The following is a 22,597-nucleotide window of genomic DNA, read 5'->3' on the forward strand; positions in this document are numbered from 1 at the left end:
CTCCCTGTCCATCACCAACTCCCGGAGTTCACTCAAACTCAAGTCCACAGTCAGTGATGCCATCCAGCCATCTCATTCTCTGTCGTCCCCTTCTCCTCCCGCCCCCAACCTTTCCCAGCATCAGAGTCTTTTCCAGTGAGTCAACTCGTCGCATGAGGTGGCCAAAGTATTGCAGTTTCAGCTTTAGCATCAGTCCTTCCAATGAACACCCAGGATTGATCTCCTTTAGAATGGACTGGTTGGATCTCCTTGCAGTCCAAGGGACTCTCAAGAGTCTTTTCCAACACCACAGTTCAAAAGCATCTATTCTTCGGCGATCAGCTTTCTTCACAGTCCAACTCTCACATCCATACATGACCACGGGAAAAACCATAGCCTTGACTACACGGACCTTTGTTGGCAAAGTCATGTCTCTGCTTTTTAATATATTATCAAGGTTGCTCATAACTTTCCTTCCAAGGAGTAAGCGTCTTTTAATTTCATGGCTGCAATCAGCATCCGCAGTGATTTTGGAGCCCAAAAAAATAAAGTCTGACACCATTTCCACTGTTTTTCCATCTATTTCCCATGAAGTGATGGGACCAGATGCCATGATCTTTGTTTTCTGAATGTTGAGCTTCAAGCCAACCTTTTCACTCTTAATAGATGGAAGATAATAGATGCATAGATTTACTAGTAAGTAGATGATAAAACTGTGGATAGACAGATATGTAACACATAGATGATAAAAAATTGACTATAAAAACTACATACATAGAATATAAAAATGCACATATTCATCTGTATAAATACGTACTTATGTTTATATATATTTATGTAATTTTGAGCAAGCTCCAGGAGTTGGTGATGGACAGGGAACCCTGGCGTGCTGCAGTCCACAGGGTCACAAAGAGTCGGACGCAACTGAGCAACTGAACTGAACCGACAATTATATTTTATGTGTTTATATCGTGAAATGAAAATATCTCCTGCTACAGCAATAAACAAGACATGTCCCAGCCATCAGCGATTTCTGGCCTCCAAATGTGAATGAAAGCGTGTTAGTCACTCAGTTCCACTGTTTGCAACTCTGCTGACTGTAGCCCCCAACTCCTCTGTCCATGGGATTCTCCAGGCAAGAATACTGGAGTGGGTTGCCATGCCCTCCTCCAGGGGATCTTCCCCACCCAGGGATTGAACCCACGTCTCTTAAGTCTCTTGCATTAGCAGGCGGATTCTTTACCACTAGCACCACCTGGAAGCCACTGGACAGCAAGCAGGAGACACCTCCCACCCACACGGGACCACAGGGTCACAGCCACCAGAGCTCACGAGGTGGCCAAGGGCCCCCCACCACGATCAAGTCCTGGTCACGGGTCTGTAGGACGTGAGAGGCACAGAAGGGCTTGTGTCTGCGCAAAGCTTCAAAGCCAGTCCTGGGGCCCAAAACAGCTGCAGAACATCCAGCATCATGTCTGAATTCTGCGTAATTTATAGGATAGGGAGCCACGGGGCTGCACATTCCCAAGGAGAAGAATTCTAGTTAAGCGTCAGGGTTGGTCCGCCCTGAACTGGGAACAGAGGAACACGAGCTGTCAGAGCAATGGCTGCAGTGGTTTCAGAAGCTTGAAGAGTCCCCACCTTTTTAGAGGTTCAGGTCCTGCTCACGGGGCTGCCGAGATAAGAGACTACCAGAGTCTCTTTCCAAATCCGCCCAGCACTGCCCCTTTCCCGAGTGGAGGTGACAGCGCAAGGCTGAAAGTAGCCCAAGTTAGGGAAGTCCCAACATCGTTTGGAAGTCAAAGAATTCAGGAAGAAGTAACTCCTGAAATGGGCTTTGCTAATGGCTCACTGGTAAAGAATCTGTCTGCCGATGCAGGAAACATGGGTTTGATCCCTGGGCTGGGAAAGATCCCCTGGAAAAGGGAATGGCAACCCACTCCAGTATTTTGGTCTGGAGAATCCCACGGACCGAGAAGTCTGGCGGAGCTACAGTCCACAGGATCGCAGAGAGTCAGACACGACTGAGGAATTCACACAAAGATGCTAAAACTCCCATCAGAGAGGAAAGAGTTACCTATTTGATGATCACGAGCCCTCAGACCTACCGGTGCCCGAGGGCAGGTAACATCAACCCCTGTGACCTCACCCCGTCACCTCACCCTGAGTCAGAGGCCCCATGCACAAGCCGACCCCAGAACGTCCCTCCAACCACCTGGCCTTTCAAGATGCTTTCCTGGGGCTTCCCTGGTGGCTCAGCAGTAAAGAGTCCATCTGCCATAAAAATGCAGTAGCAAACGGGTTCAATCCCTGACCCAGGAGGATCCCTTGGAGCAACTAAAGCCCATGGGCTGCAACTACTGAAGCCCACACACCCTAGGGCCCATGGTCCACAAGAGGAGAGAGTAACAAGCAGGACGGGCAGGGGTCTCCAGACGGAAGAAATAGGCTGCAAGTGTCAGATGTTCTTTCTCTCTCTCTCCAGCGGCAGGAGACAAACTACAGGTGTCAGATATTTTTCTCCCTTCTCTGTACAAAATTAAAAGGAGGTTTCTTTTAAAATTCTGTGTTGCCGTGATGACACCGGGTTCCACCTGAACTTAACCTGTCTCAAACCTTGAGCTAAGCAATGCGTTTTTCTTAGGGAAATGGTTTTCTTAGGCTATGTGAATGAACTATCTATCTATCCTAGACTCTGCTTTCTTCAAGTAGGTTTCTGCCTAAGACTCAGAACTGATAAGGGCTCAGCAAACCAGTAATGTTGTACTCACACGTTGTTTTCTTAATCTATGTTAATGAAACTATCTATTTGCTTGGAAACCTGCCTTTCTTCAAGATTCATGTCAACCATTTAATGGCCCAGGATGACTCAACGGGTGCCAATGTTATCTCAAAATGCGTGTTGTGGGGTGAGGGGCCTGGTGCCACTCTCTGGGTTTTGAGACACCTCCTTTCTCTAATTAGCAGACTGCTAGTATGGCAACCCACTCCAGTGTTCTTGCCTGGAGAATCCCAGGGACGGCGGAGCCTGGTTGGCTGCCGTCTATGGGGTCGCACAGAGTTGGACACGACTGAAGCAACTTAGCAGCAGCAGCAGCAGCAGTAGCTGTATAACATCCAGCTAAAGACTAGCAGTGGGGCACTCTTTCTGCCCCCTTCTGATGCTTATGTGAGAATCTTTCTCTATCTCTTCTATACTTTAATCAAACTTTTATTACACAGAAGCTCTGAGCGATAAGTCTCGTCTCTGGCCCCAGACTGAATTCATCTCCCCCGGAGGCCCCCAGTGCCTTTCACGGCTCAGTAGCAACCTTTCAAAGAGAAGCCACGGCAAGGAGAAGCCTGCAAACCACGGGTAGAGCAGACCCCGCTCGCCACCCCCAGAAGCAGCCTGGGTGCAGCAAAGGAGACCCAGTGCAGCCAGACATTAATAAATAAATTTAAATTTAAAATATTTAAAACACTTTGCAAAATCCAGCGGGGAGTTCAGGGTCTTTGGACCATACGCTGACCATCCTCCTTGCCTGGGGCCTCCAATAATCACATTTTCCTTACCACAACCTGCGGTCTGCACACTCACTTTACTGCGTGCAGGGGGGAAAGACTCAGGTTTGGTTCAGTAACAGTTTCAGCCTGGCTGCCCAAAGCAACTGGAAAGGAAAGCTCTCCTCTCGCTTGGAAAAGACTGTCGACAGAGAACGCATAAGCTGGTGAGCTCGGCTCAGCTCGGGAGAAGGGATGTCGGAGGAAGCTGAATCAGACCTCAACTGACTTGTGCTCAGCCCAGTGGCTTTTTGACTGAGCTGTGCTTAGAAGCCACGGGACCCTTCGGGTGGCTCTGATGGTAAAAGAATCTGCTTACAACACTGGAGGCCTGGGTTTGACCCCTGGGTCGGGAAGATTCCCCTTGAAGAAGGGGATGGCAGCCCACTCCAGTGTTCCTGCCTGCAGAATGCCAGGGACAGAGGAGCCTGGCAGGCTACAGTCCATGGGGTTGCAGAGAGTTGGACACGACTGAGCAACTAACATTATTGGTACTTCTAGGAGCCCATGGACGGCCCCCGGCCGGATGGTTAAACATTGGCGTACAGGACAGATTTAAGTCACAGGCAGCAGGCTACATGGACACAGAAATAAGATGTGTCTGCAGACAGACGCGGGCTGCTTCTCCAACCAGATGAACTGCACGGACTCACATTTTTGTCCCAGAAGAGAAGGAAAACGGCAGAAAAACCTCGTGCTGGGGGAAGATGGGGAAGCGCCGGCCCTTGGGGCTTAACCACACTCCTTGGTCAGATGGCGCGTATGTTTGTCAATGCGTTTTATGTTTCTCAACAACAGAAAGACAGTCAAAAAGAACAGGAATACCGTCTCACACTAGCTGATGGGAATGTAGATGGATGCAGCCACCACAGAGAAAAGTACGGGAGTTCTTAAATAAAAACTAAAACGAGAGCTACTGTATCGTCCTGCATTCCCACTCCTGGGCATATCCATCTGCAGAAAACTGTAATTCTAAAAGACACATGCGTCCCAATGTGAAGCACTCATCACAATAGCCAAGACATGGAAGCAACCTAAATGTCCACCAGTAGAGGAATGGCAAAAAAAAAAAAAAAAGATGCGGTACATATATGCACAGTGGAATATTACTCAGCCATGAAAAGGAATGAAATAATACCACTCACAGCAAGACGGACGAACCCAGAGATGATCACGTTGAGTGAAACAGGCCAGAAAGACAAATACCATACGGTATCATTTACATGTGAAATCTAAAAAGACCGATTCAAATGAACTTATCTACAAGCCAGAAACAGACTTAGGAAACAAAGTTTTGGTTCCCAAAGGGGAAAGGGAGCAGGGACAGATGAGGAATTTGGGACTAACAGATACATACTACTGTATATAAAATAAGAAACAAGAAGCTTCCATATAGCACTGGGGACTAAATTCAGTATCTTGCAACAACCTATAAGTGAAGTCGCTCAGTCGTGTCCGACTCTCTGCGACCCCGTGGACTGTAGCCCACCAGGCTCCTCCAACCATGGGATTCCCCAGGCAAGAATACTGGAGGGGGTTGCCATTTACGGAAAAAGAATATGGACATACAGATAGATAGGTAGGTAGATGTTAAACTGAATCAGGGATCACAGAATGACGTAGCACTTCACTGTATTCGAAGAGTTACGCATAAATAATTTGAATCCATACACACACACAATGGAATATTACTCAGCCATAAACAAGATTTTTGCGACCTGTGACAACATAGATGGAATCGGAGGGTATTACATCTAGTGAGATAAATCACAAACAGAGAAATAGCGTGTCACCACCTTTATGCAGAATCTAAAATATTTAATGAATAAATATAAATAAAAAGAAACAGACTGGCAGATGGAGAGAACCAGGTGGTGATTACCAGTGGGGGAAGGGTACAGGGGAGGGTCAGGGGAACTTCCTAACCCAGGGATCGAACTCAGGTCTGCTTCATTGCGGGCGGATTCTTTACCAGCTGAGCCACCAGGGAGGCCCATCCGAAAAGCAGCACAAGGCCCGTGAAAACCGACCGTGTTCTCCACACGCTTGGCTGTTTGCTTCCCCAAGCCTCGGTGAGAAGCCGTGTCCCTCGGATCCAAAATGACATCAACAGGGGTCAAGGGAGCATGGACACTTGATGAAGACTCAAAACGTGAATGCCCGCCACCCCCGCTCCCGCGAGTCACACCCCACCTGGGGGAAAGACGAGAAAGCAGACGTGATGAGCTGACGCGGTCCTCCGGGGAAGCCGGATGGACAGCCCCCAAGTTTTCCGTCCAGAGGCTGGCCACGGTGAGATGCTACCACGGGACTCCGCTGATCCCGGGCCGGGGGACCACTCAGGGAAGACCTCCTCACCCTCTCCCCACCAGATCACAACTGCTGTGACCTCCTCGCTTTACAAGGGCTTCAAGACACAGCTCCCCGGGCTCCCTGCCTCCCTCCACCGAGGTCGTCCACCCGCAAATCAGCCCGACGTCCAAGGACCAGGAGCCGGGAACACGTCCTCCACTTCGCTCAAAAGAAACATTTACGACCGTGATCCATGCTTCCTTTCAGTCCATCGTCCTAGGGGCTGCTCGCAATAAACAGAACAGTACCCTTACACACACACACACACACACACACACAAAGGAACATCTGAGAATCGTGACTTCAGTGTGACTTTACTGACCATGGAACAAGCCACTGAGACGAAGCAGAGAAATCAGGACTTTGACGGCAAGACCTGAGCGCGAAACACACTCCGTTTCCTGGAAGCAGAGTCCTGGGCAGACCCAGGTAAGACACAGCCATGACGGTGCGGGGCCGCATCCCTACAAGAAGTTCTGGATGCTGGCAATGACGTTTTATCTGACACACTTACAGACACGTTCCACTTCTGTGTTCGATGGAGAAAGCTCTGAAAGTGGCAGGTTTTCATGACCGAAAAATGGCCTATTTAAGCTCAAAATGTTTGTGCAGAAAAAAAATCTGATGTCTGATGTGGCATCCCTGAGCCACCCTGGAATAGAGGCAACCCACAAAACACTGGACACACTGCTGTGTTTAACATGCAGAACCAGCAAGGAGCTGCTGGACAGCACAGGGAGCTCTGCTCAATGTCATGTGGCCAGCCTGGATGGGAGGGGAGTCTGGGGAGAATGGGTACATGTGTATGTGTGGCTGAGTCTCTTTGCTGTCCACCTGAAACTGTGACAACATTGTTAATTGGCTATTGTTGTACAGTTGCTCAGTCACCTCTCTCTGTGACCCCATGGGCTGTAGCCCCACCAGGCTCCTCTGTCCATGGGATTCTCCAGGCAAGAGAATTGGAGTGGGTTGCCATTTCCCTCCTCCAGGGGATCTTCCCAACCCAGGGATCAAACCCAGGTCTCCTGCATTGGCAGGCAGGTCCTTTACCACGGAGCCCCCGGGAAGCGTCTCTGAAGCTTCGGCCGCACGAACATCAGCTCGAGAACGCAAGAGGTAGGGAACCTGGCAAGGACTGTGAATTCAGGCAACGGCGGGGAGAGAAAAGAAAACAACGCTCGTGGGTGGCAGAAAACAAACCACACCCAGTATCTCTTTTTCGGCTTTTTTATAAGCGATGGCACTGCGGGCTCAAGGGCAACATGTTCCATCACGCCTTGAAAACAGGGCAAGTGGCTAAAGCGTGTCTCCAGGTTCCCCAGGTAACTAACAAGGTGGTCATGGGCCTTTACGACCGATGGGGCTAACAGCCGCGGATGGTGCCCGGGGCAGGGGTGGGGCGTGCAAAGGGTGCTCAGGGGGAGGTGGGCTTTGGGGAACATGAAAGGGTCCTTCGTCCTCAGCAGCCCACTGATTTCCATTTGTCTCTGATTCACCCTAACCCCCCCCCCCCCGGCAGAGAACATGGACGCTGCAGGTAGAGAATTAACAGAGAATCAGAACACCGGCGCCGGCCATGCTAGCGTCGGGGGCGTGGAGGATTTGTAATCCGATGTGCGGGACGCCTCCGGTTTTTACAAGTCATTTCTTTCCCTGTCCCTGGGATACAAGGGGGTCCCCCACCACCACCGCCGCCCCCCTCCCCCCGCCCACCCCTGCAAAGGAAACACTTGTTTTCACCAGGTTTGGACCAGTCAAGGGCCTCATCTCTGTCGTCTGGGCCACCCAGAGTCCGCCTCTCCGCTCTGGGGCATCCAGAGTCCGTTCTTTCTCCTCTGGGGCCACCCAGAGTCCGTCTCTCTCGTCTGGGATACCCAGAGTCTGTCTCTCTTCCCTGTGGACCATTCAGAGTCCGTCTTTCTTGTCTGGAGCATCCAGAGTCTGTCTCTCTTGTCTGGGGCCACCCAGAGTCCCTCTCCCTTCTCTGGACCACCCAGAGTCCGCCCCTGCGCTCTGGGGCGCGCGCACACACACACATATACAAGGACACACACACCCCCTGCAGAGATCCGTGTCTCTCTTCTGCTCGATCCCCGCATCCCCAGCAGCAGTGCGCCCACCCGCACCAGGGTGGCGGGGGCGTTAGTCCTGACCGCCAAGCATCCAGATGGGTACCGCGCCCCCGGCGCACGGCTGCGCACCGCCCGCGCCCTCGCCGGCGCCCGGCAGCCCCCATCCCCGGCTACACGAAGCTGCCATCCCGGACACCGAAGAAGCCGGCGTGGGGCGCGTCGCCGGGCGCCAAGGCCTGCTCGTGGTCCAGGCCCCAGTCGCCCTCGTCCTCGTCCTCCAGCTCGGCGTCTGCGGCGCCGCCGCGCGCGTTCTCGTACAGGAAGACCTGCTCGTCCACGTGCGCGGGGGCCAGGCGGTTGCGCTTGGCGCTCACCACGGTGGCGCACGAGCCGAAGAGGCGCTCGGGGCCGACGCGCGTGGCCGCCACGGCCCAGTACTTCTTGAGGACCTGGGGCAGCACGGGGAACAGCGCCAGGCGGTCCGACCACCACTTGAGCGGGTCCTCGTTGAGCCCCAGGGGCTTCTGCGACTTGAAGTTGCTGAGCTCCTCCACCACCTGCGCGTGCCACTCCTCCTGATCCTCCACGCCGCCGGTGGGGCAGAAGATCTCGGCCAGCATGTCGTTGATGACGCTGGCCGGCGGCGGGGTGGGCGAGGGCGCCGGCTTCTTGGCCGGCGGCGGCTCCTCGGGCGGCGCGGCCGCCTTGTCCTCGGGCGCGCAGTAGGCGCCCTCCTTGACCTTCTCCAGGAGGCCCTTGGCCTCCTCCAGCACGCGGTTCTCCACCTGCTGGCGCTCGAAGGTGGAGAGGAACGGCAGCCTCTTGTAGCGCGGGTCCAGGAAGGTGGCCACGTTGAGGAACAGGTCGATCTCCGGGCTCTCCTGGTAGGTCTTGGCGAGCTCCTTGGCGATCACCTCCTTGGCCATGCTGATCTCCTTGGGGTCCGTCTCCTTGGGGTTGAGCGTCGTGTTCAGGAGCATATGTAGCAGCGGCTTGACCATGCTGATGGTGGGGTACTTGGAGGCCGACAGCATCTCGGCCACCTGCTTGAAGGGCTGCAGCAGCTCCACCAGGCCCTCGATGGTGGCCCACTCGGCGGCCTCCAGCATGAGGTGGTGGTTGTTGGTGTCCTCCAGCAGGACCCCGGCGATGGCGAACTGCTGCTCCTTGAGGCGCTGCAGCATGGCCAGCGTGCTGCCCCACCAGGCCACGCGGTTGCTCACCAGCATGCAGGGGGCCGCGTTCTGCTGCCTCTGCTTCTCCTGGAGCATGACCATGGCCACGGACGACTGCTGGAAGTACGCCACCAGCCTGGCGCAGCGGCCCAGCAGCGCGCCCAGCTTGGGCAGCCGGAAGGCCTGGCGGATGGCCGCGTCGAAGGTGTGGCCCAGGCAGGGCATGTGCACCGGGATGTCCAGCAGCGAGCAGGCCTGGGCCAGGTCCTTGCCGCGGTCCGTGGTGGCGCCGAAGACCTTGGCGTGGACGCCCCACTCGATGAACGCTTCATAGAGGACGCGCGTGATGGTCTCGGCCGCGTTCTCCTCGGGCACCTCGAAGGTCTTGAGGCAGCGGGAGCCCACCGCCAGCCCGTGGAGGCCGGCCTGGCCCAGGAAGTGCGCCGACAGCGTCACGTAGGTGCGGTTCTGGGTCGGGCTGCGCCAGAGGTCGGTGGAGACGCCGCACCAGGCGGCGTCCGCCAGCTCCTTGAGCACCGCCTCGCGCACGGCGCCGTAGCGCTCGGGGATGGCCTTGCCGCAGAAGAACTTGCGGCCCGGCAGCTCGTAGCGCGGCTCGGCGGCCTTCAGCAGCGCCCTGAAGGTGGGCTCGTCCACGATGGAGGCCGGGTAGAGGCCCTCGCAGATGAGGCCCATGACGGCGGCGGTCAGCTCCTGCTGCCTGCGGCACTCGTGGCTGTGCGCGCCGGCCTTGGCGGCCAGCGGCTCCGGCGCGCCGCCGGGCTGCTGCGCGGGGTCCGGCTTCAGCTTGGAGAAGGCGCTGGCGAAGGCCTCGCGCATCTGCTCAGTGTTGCTCTTGACGAACTCGCAGAACTCGTCGGGGTGGTTCTTCTCCAGGTGGTAGGACAGGTTGGAGGTGTTGCCCGAGTAGGCGATCTGGGCCATGCAGATGCGGCAGTAGATCTTCTTCCACTGCAGGATGCAGCCCTCCGCGTTCGTGTCGAAGCCGAAGTAGCGCCACACTTTGCTCTTGGCGCGCGGGTGCGCCACCAGCTTGAGGTCGCTCTGCCCGCCCTCCAGGCTCTTGCACTCCATCGCGCCGCCCCCGGCTGGGCCTCCGCTCATTCGGGACGACCTGCCGAGAAGCAGCACAACACACAGCATGAGAAGACGGCCCGGCTCCACCCGGCCGGCCGGCGCGGGGAGGGGGGAGCGGGGTGGCTCTGGAAACGAGGGCGCGCGGAAGTGGGGACCACCCCGAGGCCGCCGCTCCAGCTGGTGGCAAGGCGGGCGAGGGCTCAATCTGAAAAGCCAGCAGCTGTTCCATCCAGGTGCGTCGGAGACATGCATTTATTGACTGCTTTTTTTTTTTTTTTTTCCAGTGTTTCCATCCTCTTTGGACTCTGTCAGGACAGCTCTTTCCTCACCTGAGCTGCTGTATTACGTCCTGTTCTGGGAAATAAACCAGCCCCGCAAACAAGCAGGCAAGCAGGTGGGTCTGTTCCCCAGGCAGACCCCACGGTTCCCAAACACCCCCTTGCCAGGCCAAGAGGACGCACGTCCCGTCCCCCCCTCCTAAAGACTTCTGGTCAGGACGCAGGCGTGTCAAAAACCACCAAGAAAACTGGCTCAGATCAGAGCAGCACATATGGAGGTTCTCAGGCAGGCGATGTGTGTCCCTTGTCGCCCACCTGGTAAAGAATCCGCCTGCAGTGCAGGAGACCCTTGGTTGGATGCCCAGGTCGGGAAGATCCCCGAGAGAAGGGATAGGCTACCCACTCCAGTATTCTTGAGCTTCCCTGGTAGCTCAGCTGGTAAAGAACCTGCCTGCAATGCAGGAGACCCCTGGGTGGGGAAGATCCCCTGGAGAAGGGATAGGTTACCCACTGCAGTATTCTTGGGCTTCCCTGGTGGCTCAGACGGTAAAGAATCTGCCTGCAATGCGGGAGACCTGGGTGGGATCCCTGGGTTGGGAAGATCCCCTGGAAGGGGGCATGGCAACCCACTCCAGTGTTCTGGCCTGGACAAGCCCCATGGACACAGGAGTCCGGCAGGCTGAGGTCCATGGGGTTGCAAAGAGTCAGACACGATTGAGTGACTAAGCACGCACACGCAGACAGTAGGGTGGCAGACCAGCATTCAAGTGTTTTTATCAAATTTTAAGTTTTTCAATGATGCCTTTTTGACCACAATGAGGCATCGCCTCACCCCTGTTCACAATGGCTTTCACAGAAAAAAATCAAAGTAACCCATGTTGGCAAGGATGTGGAGAAAAGGGACCCCTTTCCCTGTTGGTGGGAATGTGAAGTGGTGCAGCCACTACGGACAACAGTACGGACGTTCTTTTAGAAAGGGAAAACAGAGCTACCACACAATCCTGCAGTCCCAATTCCTGGGCATACTACTATCCAGGCGAAACTACAGTTCAAAAAGATACATGCTCCTCAATGTTCATTCCAACACTATTCAAAACAGCCAAGACGCGGAAGCAACCTAAGAGTCCATCAGCAGAGGAGTGCATAAAGAACACTCGGTACCCGTATGCAACGGAATATTACTCAGCCACGAAAATGAATTAACGGATGGCATTTGCCGCAACATGGATGGACCTAGAGATTATCATAGTGAGTGAAGTTAACAAAGTGCAAGACAAATAACTCTATGATTCTCAGTTATACAGGCCATCCAATAAAAAATATATATTTTTTAAAACTAGTGAATATGGGGACTTTGCTGGTGGTCCAGTGGCTAAGACTCCAAGCTTCCAATGCAGGGGGCCTGGGTTCCACCCTTGGTCAGGGAACTGGATCCCACATGTCACCACGGAAGACTCTGCATATTGCGACGAACACACAAGGCAGCCAAATATATTTATTTATATATATATGAAACTAGTGAAGGTAGAGAAACAGAAGCAGACTCAGATCTACAGAACAAACTAGTGGTGACCAGCAGGGAGAAGGAAAAGGGGAGGGGAGACATAAGAATAGCAGATTGAGAGGTACAAACTATTATGTACAAAATAAGATGCAGGAATATAGACAAGAAATATAACCATTATTATACAATAAAACAAAGATTGTGGCATCCGCTGCCATGACTTCATGGCAAGCAGATGGGGAAACAGTGCAAACAGTGTCAGACTTTATTTTCTTGGGCTCCAAAATCACCACAGATGGTGACTGCAGCCATGAAATTAAAAGACGCTTGCCCCTTGGAAGAAAAGTTACGACCAACCTAGACAGCATATTAAAAAGCAGAGACACTACTTTGTCGACAAAGATCCATCTAGTCAAAGCTATGGTTTTTCCAGCAGTCACGTACGGATGTAAGAGTTGGACTATAAAGAAAGCTGAGCGCCGAAGAATTGATGCTTTTGAACTGTGGTGCTGGAGAAGACTCTTGAGAATCCCTTGGACTGCAAGGAGATGCAACCAGTCCATCCTAAAGGAGATCGGTGCTGGGTGTTCATTGGAAGGACTGATGCTGAAGCTGCAGTACTTTGGCCACCTGATGTGAAGAGCCAACTCACTGGAAAAGACCCTGATGCTGGGAAAGATTGAAGGCAGGAGGAGAAGGGGACGACAGAGGATGAGATGGTTGGATGGCATCACCAACTTATGGACATAAGTTTAAGCAAGCTCCGGGAGATGGAGAAAGAGGAGCCTGGCGTGCTGCAGTCCATGGGGTCGCAAAGAGTCAGGCATTACTGAACAACGACATCAACGATAACTCAATTAAAAAAAATTAGAAAGAGGACTTTTGTACTTCGCAGGCTCTATTTTTCTCCCCAGGTGCATCTGGGCACAGACGCCAGACTGGGGCAGGAAGGGACGGCTCCATCCCTGGAATGTCTCAGAATGCCCGCCCCCCCCGCCCCGTGACCACAAAAACCTGGACACTGAGAAGCCTATGAGCCAGGGTGCAGCGTCCCTGCGCTCTCAGAGCTCAGGTCCCCAGGTTCCCACTGCTGTGGTTCGGCTCCGTGGCGCTGCCCGTCAGACGGCCAGGACACCCGAAAGGCGAGCTGAGTTTTCTTAAGAGGTGTCAGGGGACCTCCCTGGTGGTCCAGTGGTTAAGGCTACGTGCTCCCAGGGGGACCATGCTAGCCATCTATTTTATACGTGGCAGCTCCCACGTCTATCTTATGCATGGCAGGGGGCACAGGTTCGATCCCTAGGTGCGGATCTAGGACCCTGCTTGCAGTCCAAAAACAAACCAAAAAGGCTATATCAACAAAAGAATTAAAGGTGTCTCTTACTCACAGACATAGCAAACTTACGGTCACCAAAGCGGAAGGAGAACAGATATATTAGGAGTTTGGATTAAGAGATACACACGACTATATATAAAAGAGATAAATGACAAGGGCCTCTGCACCATATGTAATAGGAAACTATATTCACTACGGGCTTCCCTGCTGGCTCAGCTGGTAAAGAATCAGCCTGCAATGGCGGAGACCCGGGTTCAATTGTGGGTCGGGAAGATCCGCTGGAGAAGGGATAGGCTACCCACTCCAGTATTCTTGGGCTTCCCTGGTGGCTCAGCTGGGAAAGAGTCTGCCCGCAGTGCGGGAGACCTGGGTTCGATCCCTGGGTCGGGAAGATCCGCTGGAGAAGGGATAGGCTCCCCACTCCAGTATCCTGGCCTGGAGAATTCCAAGGACTGTATAGTCCATGAGGTCGCAAAGAGTCAGACACGACTGAGCGACCCTCACTTTCCGACTCTATATAAAATAGATGACTAACGGGGACCTAGTTACCGTATATAACAGGACACTATATTCACTATACAATTATACATCCAGATAACTATATAATAGACTACCGTCATCTTGCTGTAATGGAAAAGAATGTCAATATCTATGTGTGTGCCCAACCGGATCACTTTGCTGTACGCCTCAAACTAACACAGCCCTGTAAATCAAATGAACATCAATTTGTTAAAAAATTCTTTAAGTACAATACTGTAATTAGCCTCCAATTATAATAAATAAATTTATATTTAAAAAAAAATTTTTTTTAAAGTGTCTGTTAAATCTGCAAGCTTTCCATCTCCTGTTGTGGTTTGGTCGCTCATTCGTGTCCTGACTCTCTGCGACCCCGTGGGCTGCAGCACGCCAGGCTTCCCTGTCCGCCACCATCTCCCGGACTTTGCTCAGTCTACCATACAGCACTCACAGTTGCATCACAGACTTCAGCACCCAGGCATTTTTCTGACTGTGGGGGCAAGTGTTCAAAGCTCCGTACCGATAGTGGGCTGAAAAGCACCCTCCACTCGAAATTCATGTCCTCGCAAAACCTCAGAAGAGGACATTCAGTTCTCTGCAGATGTGATGGAGTGAAGGTCTGAAAAGAGGTCCTCTTGGATGAGGGTGGCCTTAAACCCGAGGACAGGGTCCTTATAAGACATAGAAGAGGAGAGACATGGACACAGGCGAGATGCCACGTGGAGACGGAGGCAGAGTCGGGAGGGAGGCGGCCTCCAGCCCAGGGATGGACGCCTGGAGGCCCCAGAAGCTGGAGGAGGCGGGAAGGACCCTCCCCTGGAGCCTCTGCAGGGAGCTCAGCCCTGGGACCCCTTGACATCTGTCTGAGGTCATCCCCAGGAAGAGACAGGATGCCTTCAAGTGATTTCAAGTGCTTTGCTCCGGTCAGAGGGCTCAGAGGTTGGGCCCCGGGGGGTGGCGAGCCAACAGGGCCAGGACTTATAGAGAAACAAGAGACCCGGGGATCACAGCTCCTGCAGATGGGCTAGGAGTGCGGGGGCGCCTGGGCGTGGGAAAGCGAGGGGAACCTCGCAGCCAGCAGCACAGCGGGGCTCTGGAATGGTGCTCTTCCGTCCTACATGGGCAACGCAATTCACTCTCATCAGACTTGACTACCACGTGGCCATCGTGATGCCAACCCCGACGAAGGAGCCGGTGCTGTTTGGCTGAAGGCGGTCTGAGGTCCGTGGTCCTGCAGGAAGCATCCTGACAAAGCAACGGCCTAAGGAGGCACCGCCCGTGGTGGGTCTCGCCCTTGCGGTTTCACAACCACGGAGCAAATGATGGCAGGATTCCCCAAGGCCCGCTAGGAAGACGGGGGCACAGGAAGACGGTTTGTTTTTCCACTTTGCCTTTAATTGGCCTTTCTCTGAGGTTAATGAGGCTGAGCATCTTTTCAAGTAACTGTTGGCCACCTGTCTGTCTTCTTGGGGAGAAATGTCAACTCAAAATGTCCATTGAGGTCCTCTGGCTATTTTTAATTGGGTTGCACGCTAAGTCGCTTCAGTCACGTCCGACTCTCTGCGACCCCACGGACTGTAGCCCGCCAGGCTCCTCTGTCCGTGGGACTGACCAGCCAAGAAGAATGGGATGGGTTGCCATGTCGTTCTCCAGGGGACTTTCCTGAGCCAGGAATCGAACCTGCATCTCTTACATCTCCGGCACTGCCAGGTGGGTTCTTTACCACTGAGTCACCTTGAAAGCCCAAATAACTGGGTGATTTGGGGGGCTTTTTTATGTTTGAGTGTATGAGCTGTTTATGTTATTTCAGATAAAAACCCATTATCAAGTCACGCATGCGTGCTCAATTGCTAAGTCATGTCCGACTCTTTGCAACAGCATGGCCTGTAGCCCACCAGGCTCCTCTGTCCATGGGGATTCTCCAGGCAGGAATACTGGAGTGGATTGCCATTTCCTACTCCAGGGGAATCTTCCCCACCCAGGGATGGAACCCAGGTCTCCTGTATCTCCTGCACTGCAGACAGATTCTTTACCCCCGAGCCCCCTGGGAAGCCTGTTATCAGTCACATTATTTGTAAATACTTTCTCCCTTTCCATTGGCAGTCCTTTTGTTTTGTCCAAGGTTCCCTTTACTGTGCAGAAAGCTTTCACGTTTAATTAGGTCCCATTTGGTTATTTCTGCTTTTATTTCCCTTGCCGCATGAGACGGAACCAAAAAGGTACTGGTAAGAATTAAGTTGCTCTCTGCCTGCGTTTTCTCCTACGAGCCTTATGGTTTCCAGAGTCTTACATTTAGGTCTTTAATCCGTTTTGAGTTTTGAGGGTTTTGGGTGTTTTTTTTTTTTTTTTGGCTGCCCTGGGTCTTCGCTGCTGCAGGAAACCTTCTTCTGGTCGTGGTGAGTGGGAGCTGCTGTCCAGCTATGGCACGTGGGCTTACATGCTGCACAGCGTGATCCCCAGACCAGGGATCGAACTGGTGTCCCCCGCGTGGCAAGGCAGATTCTTAACCACGGGACCATCAGCGAAGCCCCTAGCGTTTATGTCTGTGAATGGTGTTAGCACGTATTCCGCTTGCATTCTGTCCTGTGTAGCTGTCCAGTCGCGTGTGATGGGTTGGAGCGTATACACCGACCACAGCGGGGCACAGCGAGACTTGCATGGTCCACGGCCACTTTCAGAGTCAGGAAAGAAGGTTCTGCTCAAGCAGCCTCTCACAGGGCAACCCTAGCATCTCTGGGGGGAAATCACTTGCAAAGATGCTACCCGGGGCCCAGGGAGGTCTTGCCTTTGCACACAGCAGTGGCACTGGCCAGATGGTCCACAAACACAGCAGCCATGTCCCAAGACAAACAATGACATCACCGAGGGGAAGGCCAGCATCACTCTGCTCCACCGCGACTTCTAGAAGCCAGCAAGGACCGAAAACAGCCACTATGCTCCCTGATTTGGTGTTTTGGGAGAATATAGTTGTTTTTTTGCTGGGTGAAAAAAAAATTCACTGAGAATAACATATAAGCAGCTTTTATTTTTTGTTGGGTTGAAAAAAAATGTTACTAGGGATCGCATGTAGGTGGCTTCTTATTTTTCCCTGGGTAAAAAAAAAGTGTTATTGGGAATAACATGTAAGTGGCTTGTTATTTTTCGATGGGGAAAAGGAAGAAAAATTACAACCTTGGGCTTCCCAGGTGGCTCAGGGGTAACGAACCCACCTGCTAATATGCAGGAGACATGGGATCAATCCCTGGGTCAGGAAGATCCCCTGGAGGAGGAAAGGGCAGCCCACTCCAGGATTCTTGCCTGGAGAATCCCATGGACAGAGGAGCCTGGCGGGCTACAGTCCATGGGGTCACAAAGAGTTGGTTATGACTCAGCAACTAAACAGCAACAACAAAGAAATGTTACTGGGAATAACATGTAAGTGTCTTGTTAATGTGATCTGAAATACACATTGTAGATTTACCTGTTAACTGTTGAAAGTTTTTTGCATTTATTGCATGTGAATGTCGGCTCCCCACTCCTTTGCAAGATGGAATCTATAATATGCTACAATAATAAGGGAGTTCTCAGGGCTGGCAGTGTTACAGTAGCTATGTTTCTCCTACATTTCAAAAAAGAAAAAAACCAACTGTGGCCCCTCCCTGGGAGAAAACTGTATTTCCCGATAAAAGATAAAAAAACATAACCACAGTACCATGGCCACAGCTAAGCAACTGTGACAAGAATTTCTCAATGTCCTCGAAAAAAGTTGTAATATAAGTTTTAACTTTATTAACATGTAACTGAATAGGATCCATACAGACAAGCAAAAGCCACATAAACCAAAGCTCTTGCGGGAGGGGGAGTCCTCATTTCTATTTAAGGCTGAAAAAGAGCCAAAGATCAACCAAATTATGGTTTTGCCTCCCTGGAGACAGCTCCCAACTATTCATATGTACGCAAAACCAACCAAATGTTACTTCCTCTTGACAGACTGTTTAAAAAATCCTACAGTTTGAAAACTAGAATCCGCCCTAAAATGGCTTCGTAAATGGGCCAGCTGACCTCTGTTCTTGAGGTGGACAGTCAGTCCATCAGCAGAAGTCCATTTTCCAGACCAAAGTCCATTTTCCAGATCAGAAGGCCTGACTCCTATTTGCGACAGAACTGTTTTTTTTTTTTTAATTTTTTGTGGCTATTGTTCATCATGGATTTTTGTGTGGTTTCTTTTGCATCAAGTTTTTGTTCTTGTTTTAATTTTTGGGGGCCATGCCTGAGACATGGAAGAGCTGAGTTCCCCAACCGCAGATGGAACCTGAGCCCCCTGCGCTGGAAGCGAGGAGCCTTAACCGTGGGACCTCCACAGGAGTCCCTGAAACACAATTCTTACGGGAAAATCTGCATGGCATCTTTATTTTCCTGGGCTCCAAAATCACCACAAACGGTGACTGCAGCCATGAAAGTATAAGAGACTCGTGCTCCTTGGAAGAAAAGCTATGACAAATCTAGACTGTGTATTAAAAAGCAAAGACACCACTTTGCTGACAAAGGTCCGTCTAGTCAAAGCAATGGTCTGACTGAAGAATTGATGCTTTTGAACTGTGGTGCCGGAGAAGACTCTTGAGAGTCCCTTGGACTGCAAGGAGATGCAACCAGTCCATTCTAAAGGAGATCAATCCTGGGTGTTCATTGGAAGAACTAACTGATGCTGAAGCTGAAACTCCAATACCCTGGCCACCTCATGCAAAGGGCTGACTCATTTGAAAAGACCCTGATACTGGGAAAGATTGAAGGTGGGAGGAGAAGGGGACGGACGACAGAGGATGAGATGACTGGATGGCATCACCGACTCGATGGACATGAGTTTGAATAAACTCCGGGAGTTGGTGATGGACAGGGAGGCCTGGCGTGCTGCAGTCCATGGGGTCGCAAAGAGTCGGACGCGACTGAGCGACTGCACTGAACTATACCTGATTCACACTGTTTTACAGCAAAAAGCAACACAACACTGTAAAGCAATTATCATTCAATTAACAATATTTTCTTAAAAAAAAAAAAAAAAAAGACCTTTCACAACCAAATGCACTTCAGCAATCAATGCCATGGTTTGTCATTATCACTTTCCAATATATAAATAAGAAAGTATTTATATACTGAGACCATGCTCGCTCTGTTTTCCACACCACAGGCCATTGAATCCGAGAGACATACTGTTGAGCGAGAAAGAGACTTTAATCGGGGAGCCTGCAGACCGAGAAGATGGCAGGGCAGCGCCTCCAAATAAGCATCTTATTGGGGTCCGGATGCCAGGTTCTTTTACAGATCCGGGAGAAAGAAGCCATGCGGAACGGGCTCCACAGAGAGGGACAGACATTGTGGAAGGCAAGTGAAAGGGTCTTGCAAAACATCCTCAACAGAATGTCCCGCGTTCCTAAGGGGTGTGTTAATCTCGTCTACGCATGGGTGGGCAGGGACAAACTACCTCTCCAGAGCTAAACAACGTCTCTTTAAGTGGAAGTCATTCAGTCCTGTCTGACTCTCTGTGACCCCGTGGACTATACAGTCCATGGAATTCTCCAGGCCAGAAGACTGGAGTGGGTAGCCTTTCCCTTCTCCAGGGGGTCAAACCCAGATCTCCAGCTCTGCAGGCGGATTCTTTATCAGCTTGAGCCACCAGGGAAGCCCCAAAAAGGCACTTTACTTGACAGTCAAACAGAGAGGCAGGGTCCTCCAGGAAAGCCACTGAGTACGATTATAATAATAAACGGGCTTGCCTGGTGCCTCAAATGGTAAAAGAATCTGCCTGCAATGCAGGAGACCTGGGTTTGATTCCTGGGTCAAGAAGATCCCCTGAAGAAGGGAATGGGAACCCACTCCAGTATTCTTGCCTGGGAAATCCCATGAACAGAGGTGCCTGGTGGGTTATACAGTCCATGGGGTCACAAACAGTCAGACAGGACTGAGTGACTTTCTTGGTTTTTTTTTCTTCATAATAATAAAAAGCAAGTCAAAGAAACAGCTTCCAACATGGAGTCAGAATTGGTGACTTCCTCCCTGTAATATTTCCATATTAAAGACTCAGATGGTGGGAGGGATTGGGGGCAGGAGGAGAAGGGGACGACAGAGAATGAGATGGCTGGATGGCATCGCCAACTCGATGGACATGAGTTTGAGTGAACTCCGGGAGTTGGTGATGGACAGGGAGGCCTGGCGTGCTGTGATTCATGGGGTCGCAGAGAGTCGGACACGACTGAGCGACTGAACTGAACTATTTTATACTTTGTACATGTTTATATAGACCATACGTACTATTAAAAAAGAAAACATCTGATATTTAAAGGCAAAAAACCAGGACTCCCCTGGTGGTCCAATGGTTAAGACTTGGCTGGTCAATGCAGGGTTCAGTCCTGGGTGGGGTTGCTAAGATCCCTTATGACTCAGTGACGAAAAAACCCAGAAACATAAAAACAGAAGCAACACTGTAAGAAATTCAATAAAAACTTGAGAAGCAAAACAAAACCAAAATATCCCAGCTATTCTGCATCTGAACTGTGCCTCTGGGTTACAGTTTATTTAGCTGCATACCTGGGCAAAGTTCAGTGTCTGACCGGCCAGGATCCTCTGTCCATGGAATTATCCAGCCAGAACACTGGAGTGGGTGGCCATTCCCTTCTCCAGGGGCTCTTCCCCACCCAGGGATCGAACCCCGGTCTCCTGCACTGCAGGCAGATGGTTTACTGTCTGAGCCACCAGGGAAGACCACAACCTCCCCTGGGTGCTCTGCAATTCAGGGTCAGGTTGGGGGCAAACGTGGGACAGCCCGTCACAATCCTTCCCTGTTTACAAGTCGGCCCAGGTGTCAAAGCTGTACTTTGCCTTCCTCTGAAGTCTTTCCCAGTCATCCTCAATGTGCTTTTTTAAAAAAGCACAGAATGCAAGTTTATCAGAAAACTGAACGCTTAGCTCACATAAACCTGGAAGATGTATCTCCCTGGGTGAAGAAGACCCAGGGAGGGTAGGAAAATAAGTACTTGCGTTCAGGGAGGCAGGTGTGCAAGGTCTGGGCCCTGCTGGGCCTTCCAGGGGGTGATGGTGGCACGAGACGGCGTTTGCACAAGCATAGTACGAGCCTCTTTGCCTGTTTTTCCACCCCAATCTCCCGGGGGTGGTCAGGGGCGTAGCCCACAGGCTGTCTGGGGGGTGGGGGTGGGGGTGCTATGCCAACACCCTTTAAAACACAGTTGGACTTGAGAATGTCTGTCTCCTCTTACGCCAGACGATAAAGATATTCGTTACAAGGTTAACAGGGCACCACGCTTCCCAGAGAATACTTCGTTTCCCAAAGCAGCTATTTTTCACCTAAAAAAATTGACATGTCATTTACGGCTCACAGACCCCAGAGTTATTTTGATATCCTGCAAGTCAAGGGCAGACAGAAACAACACCGGTTTCCTCGATCGGTGTCCTGAGAACACCGAGGTGACCAGACAGCCCGAGACCCCCCCAGATTGGTGTGGGGGGGGTCCCTAATATGCGTGAAGACGCGAACGGGTCCCCGCACCGCCAAGTTTGGGCCCCGAGGCTCCGCGCAGGTGGTGCAGGCCAGAGAAACCAGCGGCCACTGAACGGAACCCCGTCTCCAGGGCTCCTGGAAGCCGCCCCGGCCCCTCGGCGCGCCCCCCCGCCCCAGACCCCCAGTTCCTGCAAACCCGTGCAGGCCCCGTCCTACTGGAGCCTGCGCGGGGCCGGGATCTCGGGCGCCCCACGCCTCCCTCCGGGATCCGCGTCTGCAGCGCTCAGGGACCCCGGGGTGGGGGGTGGTCCCGCCATGGTTAGGGGCGCACGGATCCCCTGGAGAGACCCCAGCCCCCGGGGCGCTGGGGAGGGCGCGCCTTCCCCCAAGCCAAGCCCCCAGGCCGCCCGGCCCTGCTTCCGGGAGCGCCCTGCGCGCCCGCCCGCCCGCCCGCCCGCGCCCCTTCCCGGCTCCGCCCCAAGCCTGGGGGGTCCTCCCCACGCGCGGAGGGCCCGGCTGCGCGGGCCCCAGCCAGCCCCCCGCCGCCGCCCCGCGCGCCCCGGCCCTCGCCGCCGCCCCGGGCCCTCCCCGGCCGCTGACCTGGCTCCACGAAGCCCCGGACGCAGCGGCGCAGCAGCTGCGCCACCATCAGCGCCGCGCCCACCGCGTACACCCGCAGGGCCGCCCGCGCCGCGGACAAAAGCGACATGGCTGCCCCCGCCGCCGCTTCCGCGCCGCCCGCCGGCCTCCCAGCCCCGGGCCGGACGGCGGAAACGCGCCCGCGCCGGCCCGCCCCGCGCCCCGCCCGCGCCCCGCCCCGCGCGCGCCAGCCCCTCCTGCGCGCCCAGCCCCTCCTGCGCGCCCCCAGCGCCTCCTGTGCGCGCCCAGCCCCTCTTGCGCGCCCCCAGCCCCTCCTGTGCGCCCAGCCCCTCCTGTGCGCGCCCCCAGCCCCTCCTGTGCGCGCCCAGCCCCTCTTGCGCGCCCCCAGCCCCTCCTGTGCGCGCGCCCAGCCCCTCCTGCACTCCCCCAGCCCTTCCCGCGCGCACCCCGCCCCGACTCCCGCCCCGCGCGCGCGCCAGCCCCTCCTGTGCGCCCCCCGACTCCCGCCCCGCGCACCCCCAGCCTCTCCCGGACCCCCATCCGACCCCGGGGGGTGGGGCGATCACCCTGCCCCGAACGGGAACCCCGGAACCTCCCCCCGCGCATCATAGACTGCAGGGACCCCTAAATCTGACCCTAGGACACTCCCCATCGGATC

The 22,597-nt window shown here is 53.4% G+C and overlaps 2 protein-coding genes and 1 non-coding gene across 3 annotated transcripts in view; 1 reads left to right on the forward strand and 2 right to left on the reverse strand.

Annotated features, from left to right (window-relative positions):
- The window catches only part of LOC148773003 (polyprenol dehydrogenase-like), a 139,097-nt gene extending 117,022 nt beyond the window's left edge, over window positions 1-22,075 (reverse strand). Inside the window, exon 1 of the mRNA XM_088834352.1 lies at window positions 21,940-22,075. Coding sequence (XP_088690478.1) covers window positions 21,940-22,048 — 109 coding nt within the window. The 5' untranslated portion in view covers window positions 22,049-22,075. The remainder of the gene's footprint in view (window positions 1-21,939) is intronic.
- On the reverse strand, window positions 7,978-22,072 carry LOC129564113 (E3 SUMO-protein ligase ZBED1). The gene is made up of 2 exons (XM_055437717.2): window positions 21,940-22,072; window positions 7,978-10,256 (listed from the first exon to the last, which is right to left on the reverse strand). The coding sequence occupies exon 2, from the start codon at window positions 10,244-10,246 to the stop codon at window positions 8,117-8,119; it is 2,130 nt and encodes a 709-aa protein (XP_055293692.1). The 5' UTR covers window positions 10,247-10,256; window positions 21,940-22,072; the 3' UTR covers window positions 7,978-8,116.
- Window positions 17,341-17,456, forward strand: LOC148773004 (small nucleolar RNA U109). Its single transcript, XR_016037021.1, has one exon. It is a non-coding gene; the product is annotated as a small nucleolar RNA U109 (small nucleolar RNA).
- Window positions 22,076-22,597: the final 522 nt, after the last annotated feature.

Source organism: Moschus berezovskii, chromosome Y (genome assembly GCF_049115385.1).
Source record: "Moschus berezovskii isolate FMDL1 chromosome Y, NW_MosBer_1.0, whole genome shotgun sequence".
Classification (NCBI taxonomy): Eukaryota; Metazoa; Chordata; class Mammalia; order Artiodactyla; family Moschidae; genus Moschus; species Moschus berezovskii.